The sequence below is a fragment of the Notolepis coatsorum genome (genome assembly GCF_963971535.1).
Source record: "Notolepis coatsorum genome assembly, chromosome: 2".
NCBI lineage: Eukaryota > Metazoa > Chordata > Actinopteri > Aulopiformes > Paralepididae > Notolepis > Notolepis coatsorum.
Window position 1 is genome coordinate 132,714,433 of NC_140166.1, and position 23,563 is coordinate 132,737,995.

The 23,563-nt window shown below is 42.4% G+C and overlaps 1 protein-coding gene across 1 annotated transcript in view; it reads left to right on the plus strand.

The window, feature by feature from the left end:
• Positions 1–15,529, plus strand: part of cyb5r4 (cytochrome b5 reductase 4) — an 80,884-nt gene extending 65,355 nt beyond the window's left edge. The window contains exons 13-16 of the mRNA XM_084308805.1: positions 5,713–5,863; positions 9,006–9,092; positions 10,198–10,359; positions 15,469–15,529. Coding sequence (XP_084164931.1) covers positions 5,713–5,863; positions 9,006–9,092; positions 10,198–10,359; positions 15,469–15,523 — 455 coding nt within the window. The 3' untranslated portion in view covers positions 15,524–15,529. The remainder of the gene's footprint in view (positions 1–5,712; positions 5,864–9,005; positions 9,093–10,197; positions 10,360–15,468) is intronic.
• The last annotated feature ends 8,034 nt before the right edge of the window (positions 15,530–23,563 follow it).

The window sequence follows — 23,563 nt, forward strand, 5'->3', positions numbered from 1 at the left end:
AGTACAACCACAGTTGACACCATTGGCCACTGAGCAACTCCACTGGAGCAGTTGATTCAAGCCATGTCACATAGTTCAAGTTTGAAATGATTCTTTCTGTTTTGCTCCTGAGAGTGCTAGATACTGTACTGTACTGGTAATATTATTTATTTGTGTTAACTTCTGAATAAAACAACTTATTAAACACAAGTACATCTTATTGAACATTATTTGATATTTCATTACCAATTATCATAGCAAAACAGCTTTTTCAAACAGTCTGTAATGCATTTTGGAAACGGGAGATGGGCTCATGGTGTAATGGGCCACCTGGCCTGAGAAACATAAGGAGGAAAGAAAAAGTAAGGACTTACTTCTGGTCATTATTTGGGTAGAACACACATATTTTGAATGCCTTCGGCAGGTTATTTTTATTTATTTTTTTTGTCATTTTAATCTAGATTAATCTAGATTAAATCCAGGATTGCAGATAGATTAATCTAGATTAAAAAAATTAATCTATGCCCACCTCTAATATAAATAAATATATGAATACTGAAGACACTATAGCGGTATGAACAGAATTAACACTATGGACGGTATAAACAATATGCGTATATACAGTATATATAACAGAGAATATGACTGGTATGAGTGTAAAGGAGTATGCCAATGATTCCCCCTATTAGCTCCCATCTATCCATGCTCTCTTGTCACGGAGCGGTGTGTGTCTGGACCTACCCGGGGGTCAGCAGGAAATGCACTATTGCTATCCGTAGTGTAATTGGTAAATGGTGCATTCATATACAGGGATGTGATTTGGATTCTGGATTTAACCGGAATTCCGGTTTTTAGGACCTAAAATCATGATAAATAAATATATTTAAAAAATTATTTATATATATATTTTCTTTTTTTAAAACAATGGGGGGGGGGGCGGCAGGATCAATATTGAGCTTTATGTATGTTTTGATAATTTTTTCACCTGGTCTAAGCGAAACGCGAAAGCAACATCTATCATACCTGCTATTCTTGCATAACAGATTTTCATTGGCTATCGATAATGTTAGCAGTTTTGTTGAGTGGCGCGAGATGCTGTGAAGACGTCAAAGCCAAGGTCCTTCACAAACATCCTTCCTCGCGTTTGAAACACCTGCCGCATTTTGGTTGTCATCGTTAGCAAAAATGTGTTCATTCCAATCCAATCCAACTTTATTTATAAAGCGCTTTAACAGCCACAGGGGCACAAAGTGCTGTACAGAGGGAGCATATTAAAAACTATAAGCAGCACTAAAAATAGATTAAAAAAACAAGAGTACCAAAACAGAGAAGAAAACATACAATACAGAAATACAAATTTAAATAGATCAGAGTACTTAAAAAAATATTTAAAAAAGATATTTAAAAGCAAAGGACACAGTAACAAAACGATACAACAACAACACAGTAAGACAATAAGATCATAACATCAACAAGCTACATGGTGTTCAAATGGAGTGTTTATTTCAATAAAAAAAAAATCTTTTCGAAAACCGGGAACCTTCAGATGACCAGACAAGCAATGACTCTTGTGTTGGAACCGGAGAGGTTAATTATGCGCGTGGTCAAATCTTCATGGTTGATGCTGAAATGTATTGTTAAAACATTGTCGATCAATTACAAATTCAGGTTCAGGAGTTTAGTAGACTAGACTACTTGTGGGGAGGGGAGAACAGGTGAACAGGAAGGAGGGGGGGCAGGACTTGTGGGGAGGGGAGAACAGGTGAACAGGAAGGAGGGGGGGCAGGACTTGTGGGGAGGGGAGAACAGGTGAACAGGAAGGAGGGGGGGCGGGACTTGTGGGGAGGGGAGAACAGATGAACAGGAAGGAGGGGGGGGCAGGACTTGTGGGGAGGGGAGAACAGGTGAACAGGAAGGAGGGGGGGCAGGACTTGTGGGGAGGGGAGAACAGGTGAACAGGAAGGAGGGGGGGCAGGACTTGTGGGGAGGGGAGAACAGGTGAACAGGAAGGAGGGGGGGCAGGACTTGTGGGGAGGGGAGAACAGGTGAACAGGAAGGAGGGGGGGCAGGACTTGTGGGGAGGGGAGAACAGGTGAACAGGAAGGAGGGGGGGCAGGACTTGTGGGGAGGGGAGAACAGGTGAACAGGAAGGAGGGGGGGCAGGACTTGTGGGGAGGGGAGAACAGGTGAACAGGAAGGAGGGGGGGCAGGACTTGTGGGGAGGGGAGAACAGGTGAACAGGAAGGAGGGGGGGCAGGACTTGTGGGGAGGGGAGAACAGGTGAACAGGAAGGAGGGGGGGCGGGACTTGTGGGGAGGGGAGAACAGATGAACAGGAAGAAAGGGGGGGACCTGTGAGGAGGAGAGAACAGATGAACAGGAAGGAAGGGGGGGATGTGGGGAGAACAGGTGAACAGGAAGGAAGGGGGAGGGGGGGGGGGAACAAAGGCCCCAGAGGAAAATGTCCACACTGTTATACGGTTACCGTCTGTAAACCAGGGATGTTCTGTTGCAGTTCTGTCGACAATTGCAGATTGTGTACATCCACGTCCAAGTGTGTCAGAGAGTTGCCTAGCGATAAGAGGTGTGTGTGTGTGTGTCTGTGTCTGTGTGTGTGTCTGTCAGTGCGTCTGTTTGGCCACGAACGGCAATTACCTTGAGCAGCAAATGAAGGGAAGTTAATGATAAAAATAACCTTGTTAATGGGGAGGGCTGTGACTCGGATTACTCAAGTACTGTTACTATTACTTTTATTTTTTTTTTATTTTTTTTTTTATCCACTTTTTCTCCCATTTTCTATATTTTTCTCCCATCCCAATTTCGTATCATCCAATTCAACCCTCCCCTGTCACGAACGCTGTTTCTTGCCTCCCACAAGCCGGCTGCAATGTGGACTAAGTCATACATAGCACAAGTCCCCTCCGGTACTTGAGGTGACAGCAGTTGCATCTTTTCACCTGCGCAGCTCGATCTCTCAGTGGCGAGGAGTAACGCGTGGGAGGCTCACGCTGCCCCCGACACTTCCTGATTCTACTGCGCAGGCGCACCAACCGACCTGTAGGAGTCGCTGTCCACAACGCCCGATCCCCACCCATCAGTTTCCCACCCCCTAATACGGCCAATGTGTATTAGTATGAACGACCAGCTAAACTGAAAGCAATGTGGAGCGCTGGGCTCGAACAGGCAAGCCCAGCATCTCCGTCATTCGTGGCGAGCGCCTTGCCCACTACACCACGTAGCCGCCCCTTACTATTACTTTATTTATATATTACCACCAAATACGTCCCCCAAAAGTGCTTGTTCGTGCCACGCCAGGCATGAGTTGTTGCAGGAAGTTGGAAGCTGTGGAGCTGTAAACTTAACGCTACTGCAAAAAGTTTGTTACCTTAGAGTCATCTAAACGATAATATCTATCGATATGGACATGCCGTTTCATGAGACACGCTGGAGACTTAGTAGAAGTAAAAATTTAATTAGTATTACAAATGGTAACCGACTGACAATACGCATTATATATTGCGGGTATATTGCTGTCATGTCCGCAGAGCGATACATAATAAAATCGGTAGTGCGTGTATAGTTTTTTGCTACTGCCATGCACTTGAACACATTCGGCGCCAAGACCTGAGATATCTCGGGTTTTGGACGTTTATTCCTTTATTTGATATTTTATTCATTATTCATCCATGGACCTCTGTGTCACCATAGGGAATGAGTCTGAGGCCGCCAGATTGCAATACCGGCCGCAATGTAAACACCCGTGAATATCAAGTCCCTTCCTTATCCCTGTACCTCGTGAACATAATTTCCTTATAAATCAGTTTGAATTGTCTCATATTTGGACATTGTTTTAGCACCACATTCAGACTGTTCCACAGTTTCACTCCACATATTGAGATGCCTGTGTAATGGCCAAACGTCTCCGGTTTCATGTTTCCTTCGGGGCGAGGGCAGCCGTTCTGCCGGTTCCATTGAAGCGTGTCAAATATCTCCGATCCATAATGTTGTGGTGAATTATGCCATGGGCCAAATGGACATTGGATGTACCAGATGGCGATCAAACAATTGGAATATTATTTTTGGAATACTCCCGATCACAGGTAAGAACGATCTGACGTAAATTTTAGCTTGATCCTGCAATGCTTTTATAACGATCGGGCTGATAAGCGTTTTTTAGTGTTCAATACGAATGCCGTTACTGACAATCAAATAATCAGAAACGACCCGCCCACCCCCCTTTCATGCATTCATGATGGAACATAATACCTATGATATAGATTTGATTTTGGGATAATAGCGTGTACAGGTAAGAAATGGCAACGTCTATAGTGGAATAGCTATAATATAGAATATAGTTATAGCTCTACAAACACGGTGACTCAGTCCTATGGTTTAAAGCTGGGCCTAGCTACAGCAGGCTCTAACTAATAGCTGGCGCCGAATGAGTTAAGATGCGCTCTAGAAAATAGATTTTCCCTAAACAATTACTTGAGCACTACTTGAGTAATTCATGCAATTGCTCGATCTGGGAAAACATTACTTGTGCTCATCCCTACTTGTTACGATGTTGGATTATACATCGGAACACTCATTTCTCGGAGTCACTGCCTGGTAGGTTTGTGCCCAGCACATACTGACCTCAATAGAGTCTGCTTTCGTTTATTCTACCCATAATTGTATCTCTCTCTCTCTCTCTCTCTCTCTCTCTCTCTCTCTCTCTCCTCTCTTCCTCTCTCTCTTTCTCTCTCTCTCTCTCTCTCTCTCTCTCTCTCTCTCTCTCTCTCTCTCTCTCTCTCTCTCTCTCTCTCCTTTCTTCCCTCTCCTCTCTCTATCTCTCTCCTTTCTTCCCTCTCCTCTGTCTCTCTCTCTCTCTCTCTCTCTTTCTCTCTCTCTCTCTCTCTCCTTTCTTCCCTCTCCTCTCTCTCTCTCTCTCTCTCTCTCTCTCTCTCTCTCTCTCTCTCTCCTTTCTTCCCTCTCCTCTGTCTCTCTCTCTCTCTCTCTCTTTCTCTCTCTCTCTCTCTCTCTCTCTCTCTCTCTCTCTCGGGCACGGTGGTTAGCACTGCTGCCTCACAGTAATCATCAAACCTTTATTTGAATAGGCAGGTTAATTAAGAACAAGTTCTTATTTTCAATAACGGCCTATTTGGGGGTAAAAAGCCCCCTAGGGGAAAGGGGATGGGGGATAAAATAAAATAAATAAAAATAAAACACAAAGGAACATTATTAAAAAGGCAGGACATACATACAGAGCAACAACTGAACTGAACAACAACTGGCGGACAACAGAACAATAGTGGCAGCATGGTGTTAGCACATGGAGACACATCTACATGAGTGCTCTAGGGAGTTTGTTAAAGTTTCCTTAACAAAGCAAGAAGGTTCAAACCCCAGCAGGGGGCCTTTCTGTGTGGAGTTTGCATGTCCTCCCTGTGTTCGTGTGGGTTTCCTCCAGGTACTCCAGTTGCCTCCCACACCATAAAGACATGCATGGTAGGCAGGACTACAGATGGAAACTAGCTAATTAGCTCACATCTGGCACATTTACATTGATGTGGAAACTGAAGATGTTCATTAATGTGCACTGTCCCTGGGTAAAAAAATAAACAAACTTAAACTCTCTCTCTCTCTCTCTCTCTCTCTCTCTCTCTCTCTCTCTCTCTCTCTCTCTCTCTCTCTCTCTCTCTCCCTCCCTCCTCCTTTTGGTCTTTTTACTCATCCTCTCTTGGTTTCCCAGGTGACCACCTGTCCGTCAGCGGTCCAGAGGGTCCCTTCAGTCTCCGCCCCCTCCGTGAGGTCACGCACCTCTACCTATTAGCGGCCGGCACCGGGTTCACGCCTATGGCTCGTCTCATCCGATTGGCCCTGCAGGACCTGGACACGATCAGGTGGGAGGGTATTAAATCATTTGCACTAGGGGCCCCTCCCAGGGCCCAAATACCACTTCTGCTTCTCTGTACCGCAACTCTTTGAGTATCTGCGCTATCGAAAAAAGCTCAGCGCCGTCTGAAAGCCAAGGAGCTGAGCTTTCTTCACATATATGGCTTATTAATCCAAGAACTGTGGGAGTTATTGAGGAAGTAAACACAAGTAGAATTCTACCTGCTTCAAGGTCAACCACTAAGGTAAAAAATCCTCCTAAAAAGCATAATCTAAAAGGCCAGGGTTCAAAAATTGTATTGCAGTTGCATAATAGTTCCATGTTCAACATTTACATGTGATAAGCTAAATTGATGGGCAATTGCAGTGTCTACTTCACAAAAAACCTGTAAAAATCCCATTCCGATTTTGTTTCCGAAGTTCAAACAATAACAGACATTGAAAGCTGAAGAAGTTCTGAAAAAAGGGTGAAAAGCACTTACTCACTCACAGCACATTCTCTGACAATTACACAGCAATAACAAATACATTATACCCAGGTGGACTGTTTCAAGCTTAGGCTTAATAACCCTCTGAGGTATAAAGTAACTAGCTCCACCTTCTCAGAATTTTCCCTTTTTTTGGGTTACATAATATAAAACTACATGTTCATACCTTCCAAATAAGCCATCAATTGTAAAATTTTAGCCGATTTTTAATCAATGTCCTATGAAACATTCTGGTACAATCCATACCAATTTGCAGCAGGAGGTCTGAAAAGAATTCAGTGAATTGAACTAAATGAAAAGAGAACTACACTCCTTCCCAGAATGCAATGTGATTTCAATGTCAATGTCACTAGACTAATTCACACCTGGGACAAAGGCCTTTTGTTCCTTTTGTTATTCCAATGTGGGCCCAGGAAGGCCTACATTGACACACACTTTGATTAGAGAGAGAGAGAGAGAGAGAGAGAGAGAGAGAGAGAGAGAGAGAGAGAGAGAGAGAGAGAGAGAGATTTATAATAATTATTATTATTAAATAGAATAATTTGAGGAGGTGGAGCTAGTTACCTTAGACCTCAGAGAGTTCTAAGATCGAGGTTTACCTGAACACATTAGATATAATAGTATAGTAATATAATATATATAGAGAGAGAGAGAGAAAGAAAGAGAGAGAGATACAGAGATATAGACAGAGAGAGAGACATTTATAATAATAATAATTATTATTATTAAATAGAATAATTTTCTATAGGCTTGCCGTGGTGTCATTCTGTGTTCAGGCATCCATACTTATTGAAAAAATGCTCATATCCAAAAGTAGTAGATAGATATAGGTCATACATGTAGGTATGCATTTGGTTACACACACACAGAAGTATTCTCAGACCGGTCATTGTGTGTATCACTAAAAAAATGAAAAAAAACACAACTGGAATAGAATATCACACAATTTTATTAAAAAAACATAGAGAATAATAATCAACAAGAAACATCAACTGTATCAATTGTATTGTACAATGAACAACCCTATATATCACTTTTGAATTACAATAATAATACAAGGTGCCTCATATGATATTGCCTCATATATATTGAGTGCTACACTGTAGCACTCAACACTTTGATGAACATTGTTAGTTACTCAGCTGATAGAGTTGTGCCCTTCCTGATGACTTGTCGTACAGAACTTGTAAGTCGCTTTGGATAAAAGCGTCAGCTAAATGACTAGATGTAAATGTAAATGTAAGACGACGGGTCGTAATATAATTGGCCAAAGGGCAATTGTGCACGTCCCGGGGCAGCGCAGGGGAAATATCACATTGTGTGCCGCCATAATTTAATTGTTAAATACTTTTATTCAACTCTTGGACCGCGTTGAGCGTGTTTTCGACCTGGTCTAATGGAAATGATTATTAATATTATACGCTAATATTACACTATTATTAATAGTACTACCTATTAAATAGTATTGCTGTGAATAGGACTATTCAATGAAAGGAGTTTTCCCAAGCAGACATTCTGTTTATTACAAACAATGAAGAGGTTAACAACTGTTATACGTTTATATTTCATATGAAATGGATAAAACGAACCAGTGACTATGAAATAAGCGTGATTAGGAATTGACTCGAGAACTTGGCGAGTTTAGCACCTCGCTGAGGGATATCGAGCGGCCACAGGGTTTTATCTCAAATCGGTGTTGAGATAGATAGACACCTGTAGCTCTTAACAGTTACTCATTAGCACTAAAAGTGATTTGTCTTTATTGTGTAAGAAACTTAAGAATGTTATCTTTTGAAAGAGACCAGGCTTATGCATGTGCTATAAGCATAAAGTATAAAGATAAGCTTTGCAAAAAAAGTATGCAGTCCTCAAGTTCAAGTAAAAGAATGGCCGCTTTTCTGGGCGCATGTTATGTGGTTAAGTTTGGGATATTGCAACCACTACAGAAAAATGTGAGTACACAACTTCAAGTTCAGCTCAAGTTCAGACCTATGCTACTCTATTTCATGAGCACTAAACGTGATTTTCCTTTTTTGCATTAGTAACTTCAGAAGGTTATCTTTCAAAAGAGACCAGGCTTATGCATGTGCTATAAGCATAACGTATAAAGATAAGCTTTGCAAAAAAAGTATGCAGTCCTCAAGTTCAAGTAAAGAAATTGCCGCTTTTCTGGGTGCATGTTAATTAAGAGGTTAAAACAATAAGGCATCTTTGAGTAAACTTTGAGTAGAGATTCAAGATTCAAGAGGTTTATTCACATACATACACAAGACATATAGTGAAATGAAGGTGGCCATGCCCGCTTCGATTGTGCAAAGTATCATTAAGTATCTCGAGGCTTGGGCCAGCATGTCCTCTTTTTTGGAAATCAAAATATGGTCACCCTAACATACTCAGAACAATCTTTTGCCGAACCACTGCTGCATGGGCGCAGTGATTTCACGCATCACCTCAAAAGCCCTGTTGTAACTTCCGTCAATAAAATCAATGTGACTAGTAGCTAGCGACAGGACGCGCTTTCACTGAGTGAAGTGGATATCAGCAGATAGACTCTAATAGTATCTAGATAAATCACAACTTTATATTCAACTACTAACAGAACACTTACCATTTACCTATAACCTATAACCTGTGACCTCTAACCTCCTCCCTGCTTCCTCAGAAAGACCAAGCTTCTCTTCTTTAACCGACGAGAGGAAGACATTCTGTGGCGCTCTGAGCTGGAGGAGCTGGCTGCCAAGGACGACAGGTTGTGTGTGTGTGTGTGTGTGTGTGTGTGTGTGTGTGTGTGTGTGTGTGTGTGTGTGTGTGTGTGTGTGTGTGTGTGTGTGTGTGTGTGTGTGTGTGTGTGTGTGTGTGTGTGTGTGTGTGTGTGTGTGTGTGTGTGTGTGTGTGTGTGTGTGTGTGTGTGTGTGTGTGTGTGTGTGTGTGTGTGTGTGTGTGTGTGTGTGTGTGTGTGTGTGTGTGTGTGTGTGTGTGTGTGTGTGTGTGTGTGTGTGTGTGTGTGTGTGTGTGTGTGTGTGTGTGTGTGTGTGTGTGTGTGTGTGTGTGTGTGTGTGTGTGTGTGTGTGTGTGTGTGTGTGTGTGTGTGTGTGTGTCTCCTGACTCCGAACACATCTGTTTCTCTCTGTGTGTCTTTCTCACACGGCTGATCTCAGGTCTGACTCACGATGCATCATTATCTACATGTCGCTGTGTGACATGATGGACACAATCTTCAATATCAAACTGTCATATCTCAATATATATCACAATATAGTGTGAACTAAGAAACACACACGCATACACCACACACACGCATACACCACACACACGCATACACCACACACACGCATACACCACACACACGCATACACGCATACACCACACACACATCACACACGCATACACAACACACACGCAAGACTCACACACACATGCATACGTAACACACACACATGCATACAGAACACACGCGTGCATACACAACACACACCCATACGCAACACACACATGCACGTGTGCATAATAAAGGTTTGAATTGAATTGAATACGCAACAAATAGTTTTTCAAAACCAGAAAAAGGCCCTAATTTCTTCAAGCTGTGAAACAGATAGACCATAATTTTCATGGTTATACAAACTGCCGTGTTTGCGGTGTTTCACTGCGTGTTTTGCTTTCATTTGCTGCAAAACAATTGACCTATCTCAAGCCCTGCCCTCTTTTAATTAATCCTCCAATCACAGGGTCAATAAAGTTTGTCCGAGGGAAGCGACAGTTGTGATTGGAGGATCAAGAAAAGAGGGCAGGGTTTGAGGTAGACCCCATTGCCCTGCAGACTATAGTGAAGCCTGAACTGAGCTGAACTGTTGCAGGTTCCAGGTGGAGCACGTCCTCTCCGAGCCGTCTGATAGGTGGACTGGCAGGAAGGGGCGGGTGCAGCAGTCCATGCTGAAGGACGTCCTCTACAGGCCAGATGGGTCCAAGTGTTACGTCTGCATGTGTGGCCCCACCGGCTTCACAGAGCTACTGGAGGGGTGCGTTCCAGTTTCACATTACTGCAATACTACACATGACATTGTGTAGTACATGGTGTTGTACGGTGTTGTACTGTACTTGTGCTGTATAATGACAATACATTACAATCTACAATACATTACGAAAAGATGCACCCGTCTTCAAGTCATTCATTAGGTTTTGTGATCTGCACGGCCTCAGCCAGCTAATCACCCAACCCACACGTGTATGTGAATCAACTCAGACTACCATTGACCTCATTCTGACCTCCGACAAGTCCAAGATCTCCAATAAAGGGGTTATAGCATGCGGGTTAAGCGATCATTATATGATATTCTGTACCCGCAAAAAGCTAAAACAAAAGGCTGGCTGTCACAAAACAGTCACATCTAGAGACCTCAAAACCTACTCTAGCGAGGCCTTTAACCTAGAACTGGAGAGCCTGGACTGGTCAGATGAGCTCAATGGTACACTAGTTGAAGAAACATGGCTTGGTTTCAAAACCAAATTCTCAACAATACTAAACGACATGGCCCCCCTAAGAACCACCAGAGTAAAAAATCACGCTGAGCCGTGGATGCACTCCGAAATATTGACCACTATGAAAACCAGAGACAAAAAATGCTCTGAGTTTTGTAAAAGTCAGTCAAAGCTTACCAAAAGCTCGAGCAGTGAACTCCAAGCCCACGTGACTGAACTCAAACTGCAAAGAAACAGACTAAGAAATGACGTAAACTCCATGATCAAAACTGCAAAAAAGAATTTCATCAATGACAAAACTGAGGAAAACTAAAATAAACCCTGTGAACTTTGGAAATTACTCAATAATCAACTAGGCTGCAGTAAAAAACATAAAACCAGATTTTCAAACATAAACATAAAGACGGACAACACGCTCATCACAGACAAGCTGGATGTGGCCAATTACTTAAACGTTTTCTTCACAAACATAGCCACAACACTGGTTAATAAACTACCCTCCCACTCAGGGCATTTGGGGTAGAACATATCATAGCCTACTACAATAACCTAGGGGTCCGCAAAGACTATTTCAAACTAGAAATGGTAACAACAGCTGAGGTACTCAAAAAACTGAGCGCCCTCCAACCTAACAAGGCCACTGGCCATGACAACATCCCCTCCAAATTCCTCAGAGACTCAGCAGCCGCCGTCATCACACACATAATAAACCTCTCCATAAAACAGGGACACGTACCCAAAGACTTCAAAATTGCGCGAGTAACCCCCCTGCGCAAAAAGGGCAGCAAATTAGACCCAGGCAACTACCGCCCTGTTTCTATTCTTACCTCCATCTCGAAAGTCATGGAAAAAATAGTATATGAACAGGTCGAAAAGTACCTCGCGGAAAAAAATCTAATCTACGAATTCCAATCTGGCTTCAGAACATTTCACTCCACTGACACATGCCTTCTCTATTTGAACGACCACATCAAACAAGATGTGGACCCGGGCAAATACTGCGGCATGGTCATGCTGGACCTACAAAAGGCCTTCGACACTGTCAATCACGCCATTCTGATTGACAAGCTAAAAGCAATTGGTTTTGATAGTCTATCAGTGAGCTGGATGCAATCCTACCTGGAGGGGAGAGAACAGATGGTGGAGGTAAACGGTACCCTATCCCCCCCCCCCTCCCAGTGAGCTGTGGTGTTCCACAAGGAAGCATACTAGGACCGCTACTGTTCCTAATTTATGCAAATGACATGTCGTCAGCTTGTGACTGCAACTTGTTCCTGTTCGCGGACGACTCAGCCCTGCTGGTCTCTGACAAGAACAAGTTACAGGTTGAAAAAACCCTCAGCTCAGAACTCGGCAGAATCTGCACCTGGCTCGCTGATAACAAACTATCATTACACCTGGGTAAAACAGAGTCCATTCTCTTCGGTTCAAATAACAAACTCAGCAAGACCGACGACTTCTCAGTTACAGTGGGTGACAATATTGTCACAAGGAAAGATGAAATTACATACCTAGGTTCCGTCCTAGAGGTAAATCTTTCCTGTGACAAAATGGCATCCAATGTAATAAGAAAAAGTCAACCAACGAACTAGATTCTTGTACCAGATCTCCTCTCTGGTAAACAAGAATACCCTGAAGACTCTGGCAGGAGCACTCATTCAAGGGTACTACGACTATGCTTGCACCTCATGGTACCAAAGCACCTCAAACCGCTAAAAACAAAAAAGCCTACTGCTTGACCTTACTCCTAGAACCCACCTCACCCCTGCCCACTTTGACAACCTAGGATGGCTTAGAGTAGATGACAGAGTACAGCAACTTGCAATGGGCCTGGTCTACAAGATACACTACACGACTAAGGTACCCATATACATGTCAAAATACTTCCCAAAGGTCAGTGAATACCACCACCACAACACCAGAGGGAGTTCCACAAATCATGTTGAACCCAGATTCGGCTCAAACAAGGGACTAAACACGTTTCGCAATTATGCCACATCAATGTGGAATGCCATACCCACAGCTGTAAAGGAATGTAAATCACTACCCACTTTCAAAACCACTCTCAAAGAGCATCTACGGTAGACTGCAATTCGAAACTGGCCCCTGTAAATGTCCTAACCCAACCCCCTCCAATGTACAGTAAATGTCCTAACCCAATAATACACGAGACCCTCTTCTTGGGACCAAGTAAGGTTTCGTCGATAATCCAATGTACAGTGTCCAAGGTCAATCTTGTCAATGTATCTAGAATATTTTTTTGCGGTTGTTGCTGACAGTCTTTATGCTTCTAAGAATAAGATATGATCTTTAAATGGTAAATAAATGGTAGATGGTGCATTTATATAACAGCTTTTATCCAAAGCGCTTTACAATTTTGTTCCATTCACTCACACATTTACACACCGACGGCGACCATGCAAGATGCCAACCTGCTCATCGAGAGCAGTTAGGGATTAAGTGTGTTAAGTACACTTCGACACGCTGCCCGGGAGGAGCAGTAATTTAACCTGGAATCTTCAGATTCCGATAAGCGCTCTACCTCCTGAGCCATTGTCGTCCCACATGTATCCTGTTCTCAGATCTGAACTCTTATTCTGAGATACTTTTGTAAATTTGATTAGATTAAATTAAAATGTATTGTCATCATACAGCACAGGACAACAACAACAAAGTTTGGCATCCAATCAAATGTAGCAGTAAAGTGCAATAGTAATATACAATGTACAGGTGATTAAACTGGGTATAGAATATATAAATGAGTAATAGTGCCAATCAGATGTATGTACAGAGTTGTAGTATTCATGTGTACAGTGATACAGGTATAAAGGTCTGAGGTACAAGCCTTGGCTTCATTTTCATATTTGGCACCCATGTAATTGTGACATGACCTGGTTCTAGATCAGGGGTGGCCAACCAGTCAGAGACTAAGAGCCAAAAAAATTACTGTGGTACCACAAAGAGCCACACCATATACCAGCGTTTCTCAATCTTTTTTTTCAGTCACGGCACCCTTCATGTGTTTATAGGTCTCACCCTCTGAAGTTGCTAATGTCTTTTTTATTTGGGCCTCACAGGGTTAAAAGTACCCTGTGAGACCCACAGTTGCAAAATTACAAAATCATTTTTAGCCATTTAAAAAAAGAATGTTTATTTAAAAAATGTTAAAGGGGAACTATTTTACTATTTCTTTCACTATTTGGGCACTTTTACACAATTCCTGTGAGTCTATGGAACACCTAGGTTTTTTTCAAAAAAAGAAATGCATTGTTTTGTATTTCTAATCAAGTACTCAAAAACTACATTTTTCTACCTCAAGATCTTAAACCGTTTTGAAGCTGGGCTCCAACCACTGTGTGGCCTGGTGCCAACTGCCACATCAACTGCCACATTATTATGCAGCTGAGAAATCTCTGACATCACAGATATGCATATTTTCAGATGACTCAGTTCAGTGAGGGTGAATATTGTGAGAGGAGAATTGGAAGAATGCGCCAATATGAGAATTAGAGACATAGATCATATTAATATAAGTCCACATAGCTAAGAAACAATGGTAAACACTGAAAAAGGCCATTTATAAAATAGTTCCCCTTTAAGCACATGTATAGTCAATTGGTCCTGTTGTTCAGCCTCACAATGCTATTTGATAGTAAATGTGTTTATATGTCCCACCCTCTGGCCTCTGAAGTTGCTAATGTCTTTTTAATTTGGGCATCACAGGGTTAACCTCTTAAGCCCGAGATATACAGTAAAAGTGTATATTTTCAGCATTACGTTTGTTTACCAATTATTTTAACTGTTATTAGTGAAATATAAGATTATAGAAATCTCAGGGCATTGAGTCGGAAACCGGCGCATATTGACAGGAGGAAGTGGCACATCCAAAAGTGAGTGTAGTCTTTTGAAGGAAGAGACTCTTTCAAATTTCGAAAAACTACCCTACCCAGCTCACACCAGCCCCTGTCAATCATCTGACTTCTGGATTTACTTTTTTATTTCTCTTATTTTTTGGGATTATCTCCCACATCTCCCACAAACCTGAACATTATTGCCATAAAACAGAACGCAGTTAGTTTCTCTACCTTTCTGTGAACGTCCTGCAAAAAACGGTGTTGCAATAATGATGAAAAATGGTGGAGAAATGTACATTATAAAAAAGATGGCAGAATTCAGTACTGTATCTACAAAACCTTCTGTTTAATCATCTTCCCTTTATTAATTTGCTTAGATTTGTCAGGTCTGGTCAATTTTAGCATGGTGTTATTCACAGTCAAAGATAAAATCTTTTTTAAATTGAATTGATATTCTCCTTTGGTTCATTACAATTTACTCAAGCCTAGTAACAGACACACTATTTCTGACACTGATCCATATATGTCCCTAGATTCAGATACCAAGAACATGCAAATGGACCATTTAAAAAAAAAATTGGAAATGTTTATTCTACGTCCTTATGGAATGAGTGACATAAAAAAAAAAAAAAAAAAAAAAATTATGGATGGAAGAGCCGCACATTGACGGGCAAAGAGCCGCGGGTTGGCCACCCCTGTTCTAGATGAATGTAATGTGTTTTCCAGTAAAAGGATTTTCCCAGGACACAGACGGGGAACGTCCTGTTCATCTCATCCTTCACTCTGCCTCCCCAGGTTGGTGAGACAGCAGGGGTTCACTGAAGAGGAGACGCACACGTTCCAGGGCTGAACAAGGAACAACATCGAGTCACCAGCTCAGACACAACCTCAGCCTGAGAGAGAGAGAGATGGAGAGATGGAGAGAGAGAGAGAGAGAGAGAGAGAGAGATAGAGAGAGATGGAGAGATGGAGAGAGAGAGAGAGAGAGAGAGAGCATGTCGGGGATGAAAGGCTCATTGTTTTTCTATGCACAGTGAACTGATGATGATGATGACGGCACAGTCTGATCTTCTGGAAGAACACAACCCCGGCAACAGGGGCTAGAATAAAAAAAAAGAAAATGAAAAAAGGGAATACACCCTAAACCAGATTTTGCATTCATATGATCCTGTAAAAGGTTGGTCTATATTTGTCAACAAAAACAACTACACGTCGGAGACAGGAAATGCAATACTCTGACGTCCTCACGAGACACGCGCAGGAGCGAGACTACGATGAGAGACTGACTTTGTGACGGTGTGGCTGGTTTTGACGGTGACTTTCTGAGGACACTGGACACGTTCAAAAAGCCATGCTCGAAGGCTCCACGTCCCGACGACGTCAGGCGCTCCCCGTCTCCACCCCGCGGGAGGCACGCGTCTGTGTTACAAAACCTGAGGTTGAACGACGCCAGACAACAGTAGCCGGGTTGTTTTTCTGTTTTCGAAGGAGTCCATGGTCCACTGAAGCATGGACTTCCAATGTCCTCCCCTGCTTCTAAACACAGATATGACTCCTGCTGGAGCTGCCTAATCACGCACAATGGAAGGCCAGTAGCCTGCCAGTAGCTACCATTAGCTTCCAGTAGCTTCCAGTAGCTGCCAGTAGCTGCCAGTAGCTGCCAGTAGCTGCCAGTAGCTTCCAGTAGCTGACAGTAGCTGCCAGTAGCTTCCAGTAGCTTCCAGTAGCTGCCAGTAGCTGCCACTAGCTTGCAGTAGCTGCCATTAGCTGCCAGTAGCCTGCAAGTAGCCTGCAGTAGCTGCCAGTAGCTTCCAGTAGCTGCCAGTAGCTTCCAGTAGCTGACAGTAGCTGCCAGTAGCTTCCAGTAGCTTCCAGTAGCTGCCAGTAGCTGCCACTAGCTTGCAGTAGCTGCCATTAGCTGCCAGTAGCCTGCAAGTAGCCTGCAGTAGCTGCCAGTAGCTTCCAGTAGCTGCCAGTAGCTGCCAGTAGCTTCCAGTAGCTGCCAGTAGCCTGAGACATGATGTACGTTATGTTATAGCCATGTGTAATATATTTTTTATTTACGTTTCATATCAGTATTTAGGAAAGTCCCCAAAAAACTGCACAAAACAGGAGTCGAATTAACCATGCTTGTGGTGGAGGGCAGGTGCTCTCACCACTAGACCAAGACACCCACCCTGATACTAACACAGCTCTCACCACTAGACCAAGACACCCACCCTGATACTAACACAGCTCTCACCACTAGACCAAGACACCCACCCTGATACTAACACAGCTCTCACCACTAGACCAAGACACCCATCCTGATACTAACACAGCTCTCACCACTAGACCAAGACACCCACCCTGTTACTAACACAGCTCTCACCACTAGACCAAGACACCCACCCTGATACTAACACAGCTCTCACCACTAGACCAAGACACCCACCCTGTTACTAACACAGCTCTCACCACTAGACCAAGACACCCACCCTGATACTAACACAGCTCTCACCACTAGACCAAGACACCCACCCTGATACTAACACAGCTCTCACCACTAGACCAAGACACCCACCCTGATGGAAACACAGCAATACTATGATGATGGTTTGTTTTAACATTAGAAAGTTATGGTTTGGGTTCAGGTTAGTTTAAGGTAACAGTGTGGTTAGGGTTATGGTTATGGTTAGTTAAAGGTAACAGTGTGGTTAAGGTTAGGGTTAATAATATATTAAGTAAATATATTATGTATGGCTATATCATAACGTACATTATGTACCTGTGGTTGATAAGTACTTTATGTACATATTTTAAGTGAGATCGGGGTGCTCTAGCCTAGCGGACCTCCCCTGGGCACTGGCGGTGGAAACGGCGGTAGTCGTCTCTGTGTTACGTGCGCTATACTGTACTGTACCTCACTCTGTGTCCATATTTCATGCAGCCTCTACAGGGTATGAGTAGTATCTTTTTATTATTTTTTTTAAGAAGTAATTATTATTATTTTATAAAAAAAAATTGTCTCTGAGATCCCTCCTTACAGCTTGGATGCCGTGGCCTGAGCATTGCATTCACACGTCGTGCGTCTGTCATCCCAGGCCAAGAGGAGAGCGAGAGAGAGCTGACAAACCCACTATTTATTAAAACTTTTTTCTCTGACTGGACACTCCAGATTCTCAAGATTCTCAAGATTGTCTGACACGTTGGAGACATGCGAGCGTATGACTCTGACGTGAGGAGCGTATGAGTCTGACGTGAGGAGCGTATGAGTCTGACGTGAGGAGCGTATGAGTCTGACGTGAGGAGCGTATGAGTCTGACGTGAGGAGCGTATGACTCTGACGTGAGGAGCGTATGAGTCTGACGTGAGGAGCGTATGAGTCTGACGTGAGGAGCGTATGAGTCTGACGTGAGGAGCGTATGAGTCTGACGTGAGGAGCGTATGAGTCTGACGTGAGGAGCGTATGAGTCTGACGTGAGGAGCGTATGACTCTGATGTGAGGAGCGTATGAGTCTGACGTGAGGAGCGTATGAGTCTGACGTTTTTTAACACCACTTAATAATAATAATAATAATTCATTACATTTATATAGCGCTTTTCTCAGACTCAAAGCACTTTACAATGTAGGGTTAGGGAAATTGCCTCCTTCACCACCACTGGTAGCACCCAACCATGGGCTACGCAGGTTCAATGGCTGCCATACACTGGCACCCGGCACACATCACACTACACAATGGCTGAACGGCTCAGGAGACGGGTATTGATATCAGTCAGCCTTGATGTCGGAGACCTGATTTGGAACCCCCTACTCTTTACGATAGGCGTTCTGGGTTCTTTAACGAATACAGTCACTTAGAGTGACATTTAATACCGATTTCACGACCATACTAGCCAAAAAAATAAATAAACATAGCGACACTGAACTGGCGGCTGCACTCGCTTACCGATTTAAATCCTCGCTCGTTACATACAACCTCTCACCGGACGCACCAAGCTCCCAGTAGACTTGAATACAAAACATTTCATATATTTAATATTATCTCATCTCTCGACAGCCGGGTCGAAAACAGTCATATCTGTGCAAATGAAATGGAAGACTTCTTAATATCTTTTAAGCTCTTAAATTGAGAATTATCAATGTAATACTTTCTAATAGCCCGCAGATACTCTGTACCAGTTCATGCCGTCGTAAGAGAACTCCAGTTGAATTCAACATGTTCCTCATCCCCCGCAGTGAGCAGATGAATCGTCATGTTCAATTTTATTTTATTTTTAATAACCAACAAGGCAGAGTGGCTCCAAAGAGCTTTTTTAGTCGGCCGGTGTCCCTCCCTAACCGCCGTTCCATTTATTCTGCCATAATGAGAAGAACTGTTATTACCGTCTCTGCCATCTGAGGGCAGGAACGGCTCCTTCCGACCGCTATATTACAGACATCATTGTTACAATGTCAACACCACCCACTCTTCCGCCGAATCAGTCTTTCTGAAGAACTCAATTCATGAAGGTCTCTGTTCCCTTTATCAATTGGAAGGAACGGAACTTATTTCCGTTTTTTGTGAGACAATCACCCATATGATGCAATAGTTGAATATGTTATGTGATGCTTCTTCAGGTTAAAAGTGTGCGTATGTGTACGTGTGTGTGTGCGTGCGTGCTTGTGTGTGGAATGGGGGAATATGTATCCTGTATGTTTTGGTCTTGATAATGCTGGACCTGGGGAGTGTTTTGGAGCAAGACTGTTCCCAAATGTAATTTCTCCAATCAATCGTTGTTCTTGATGGTCCTAATTTTAGGAGCACACCTTCTTGCACATGGAATTCATTGATATGTATATATATATATGTGTATATATTATATATATATATATATTCACATATATTAATTGATAAGGCCTTGCTATCTTTTGTAATATGCTGCTCTATGGAACACCCTCCCAGATGAAGTTGTTTTGATTTGTTTGTTTTATTGTTTTTCTTCTTGCTCATAACCCTGTGAGAATGTGATGAGATGATTATTTATGTCTCCTGATTATGTATCCCTGTACATGCATATCACCTGTCCTTTTGAAAGCAGATTAAAACTGTGCATTTCATTTTATTTCAAACCTTTATTTCAACTCGTGAGACACTGAGGCTACCTTAATTTACAGTGACGGTGAGCTTATAAAACAAGACACAGTTTATCAGCAGTTTCATACATATAGGCACGATAAATAAGAATAAACAGTCAGCTAAGACAGTTACAAGTCGACACACGGTGGTCGGAGATCATACTTTTAAAAGCAGCAAGAGAAGGAAGAACCTTCAGAGTCAGTCGGAGGGAATTCCAGGTGTTGGAAGCATCAAAGGAAAAAGCAGTTTTTCCTAGTTCAGAGCGAACTGGAGGAACAAGGAAATTGATGTGTGCAAAACAGTTTTTCAACAAATCAGCAAAACAAATTGGTGAAGGGTCCCTTTAAGTCCATGTGGGGGTTATTTGGTTGATGCCAATTTCATACATATAGGCACAATAAATAAAAATAAACTATAAAAAACCAGATCAGCTAAGATAGTTACAAGTGGACACAGTGGTCAGTTTGACAGTGAAGGTCATTGTGTCCAAATGAAAATGGCTGCTGGCATTTCTAGTATTTTTTTAAGCTGAGATATTGTTGCTTCATGTGGAAGTAAACAGGCCAGAATGACCTTTTATTTAGATGTTTTAGTCAAACAAATCTACAAGCCCCTCCAGGTTTTTCTCTCTCTCTCTCTCTTTACATTTCCCCCTCTATCTCCATCTCTCCCCCTCTCCCTTCCTCTCTTTACATCTCCCTCTCTATCTCCATCTCTCCCTTCCTCTCTTTACATCTCCCTCTCTATCTCCATCTCTCTCCCTCATCGTTTCTCTCCCTCCCTCTTTCTCTATCTATCTATCTCCATCCCTCTCTCTCACCCTCTCCCTTTCTCTATCTCTCCATCTATCTCTCCCTCTCTTTCTATCTATCTCCCTGTCTCACTATCTCTCGCCCCTTCAGGTTTCTCTCTCCCTCCCTCTCTTTACATTTCCCTCTCTATCTCCATCTCTCACCCTCTCCCTCCCCCTCTTTACATCTCCCTCTCTATCTCCATTTCTCCCTCTCTCTCATCCTTTCTCCCTCTTTCTCTATCCTATCTCTCTCCATCTATCTCTCCCTCCCTCTCTTTACATCTCCCTCTCTATCTCCATCCCTCTCTCACCCTATCTCCCTTTCTCTCTCCATCTTTCTCTATCTCCTATCTCTCCCTCCATCTCTGTCCCTCTAGCGTCTATATTAATCCCAGCCGAAGAGTGCAAGAGCGCTTCCGCATTCTTTCCCATTCGCCGGTAAGCAATGCGCATTTCCTTTTCCTTCGCCCAGGTGCTCGCCGCGCATGCGCATGAGGTCCTCGCTTGGTTCAGACCCCCATTCAACACGGTTAATCACAGTTGCCAGAATGCGCCATATTAAAGCCTTTGGTTCATATTAGCAACGCTGGTCAATCACATTAACGCTGGTCAATCACATTAATCACAGAAGCCATATTAAAGCGCTAATACGGTATATATACGCGATGGACGCAGCAGGCGATCATAACGCCATAACGTTATTTCGCTGTACATTAACACAACGCAGCTGTCAACTGTACTTTGTAACGTTATGTTATTTCGGGCATTCATAACGTTATTTCGCGCAACTGTACATTGTAGCCCAGCTGTCAACTGTACATTGTAATGTGCAACTGTACTTAGTTTATTAACAGATTGCAGAATGGGTACAGTACAGTACAGCTCAAAACATACAATTACCAAAGTAAACAAACCCTGGTAAGGAGACTGGTTGATTGACTTCTTGATACAAGGACTACATTGACTAGACAACATGTAACTATGAGTTTTAATTGTAATTGCTGTATTGTGTGACCAGGGTTTGTTTACTTTGGTAATTGTATGTTTTGAGCTGTACTGTACTGTACCCATTCTCCAATCTGTTAATAAACTAAGTACAGTTGCACGTTACAATGTACAGTTGACAGCTGGGCTACAATGTACAGTCGCGCGAAATAACGTTATGAATGCCCGAAATAACATAACGTTACAAAGTACAGTTGACAGCTGCGTTGTGTTAATGTACAGCGAAATAACGTTATGGCGTTATGAAAGTACAGTTGACAGCTGTGTTGTGTTCCACCCCAGGTGAAAATCTGCATAAAATGTATACCTAGGTAAATGGAATATTGCTCCACTTCTACAAGGGCTATTTGCATATTCTTGGTATCTATGAACATCTATGGACCTCAATGAATGTATTCTCAGTGTCAGAAATATTGTGTCTATTACTAGGCTTGCTTAAATTGTGATGAAACAAAGGAAATATGAATTATGATTTTTCTTTTCATCTTTGACAGTGAATAAAACCATGATAATAATGATCAAACTTAAAAAACTGTTTATTCAGTACCCTCTTGAGATCATGTGTACAAAAGATCTAAGGAAATTAATAAAGGGAAGATGATCAAACTGAAGGTTCTGTATATACAGTACTGAATTCTCCCATCCGGACCAATGCAATTTGAAATATTATTATAGAATATAGAATTATGCTTATACATTACCTTATTATAGCCAATTCGCACATTTATATATATATACAAATACATATAGTATCTTTCAAATGGCCGAGTTCAATTTGGATATAGTATCACCAGGCGTGCATAATAACAGATACTGATATTTACTGTAATCGACTGTACTATTTTATTTCGCCCACAGTGTAACCATTTTGAAACTAATTTCAGATCTAATTATTTCTACATGGTAACAATAGTGTGGGGAAACTGACTGCGTTTCAATATTTGTCAAAAACTTTACCTTTTGTAGCTTATTATCGCGAATCATAACAATTATTGACATAATTCATTCAGAACACTGAACTTTGAACCCCCATAGAACTTGCCAGGAAGTGTAGATCGGCGGAAGTGTAGAGAAGCTTCAATTCCCATGGTTCAACATTTCCATTTCCGGTTCCGGGTCAAATTTGCGATTGCAAATAGAAAACTTAAAATGATATAAGTACACTTTTAACCTATTGCTAAACTATTGCCAACCTAACGTTTTACATTCTACATGTATTTGTGACATAGTAGTGATAATAATACTTGAAAACGGTTGATTTTAAAATCACAAATTATTTTGCATCTTCATAAAAATATGACTATAATTTAATAAGGTCAAAAGGGGTCGGTACCGACCCCGTCGAGTGGAACAGGTGTACAGCGAAATAACGTTATGGCGTTATGTGGTCCTCGTTTGGATAATATGTAATGTTACAATGTACAGCGAAATAACGTTATGGCGTTATGTGGTCCTCGTTTGGATAATATGTAAAGTACAGTTGACAGCTGCGTTGTGTTAACGTTACAATGTACAGGGAAATAACGTTATGGCGTGTTATGCCGTTATGTGGACCTCGTTTGGATAATATGTAAAGTACAGTTGACAGCTGCGTTGTGTTAACGTTGCAATGTACAGGGAAATAACGTTATGGTGTTGCGAGTGAATCTCGTCCGCGTCGCGATAATATACATGTATTCCATTTCGGCGTCTGAGCGGGGAAAAAGAAAATGCGCATTTGGAGGGCGTTACCGGGGCCAATCAGGGCAAAATGCGGAAGCGCTCTTGCACTCTTCGGCTGGGATTAATATAGACGCGTCCCTCTATCTCTCTGTCTCTCACTATCTCTCTCCCCCCCTCTCTCTCGCCCCCTCTATCTCTATCTCTCTCGCCCCCTCTCTCTATATCTCTCTCTCGCTCTCTCTCTCTCTCTATGCATGTCTTCCTACTACTTCCTAGGGAAGCTCCACAGTAAGAGTTCTTTGGAAATTATACCAAGTAAATGTTGAGCATA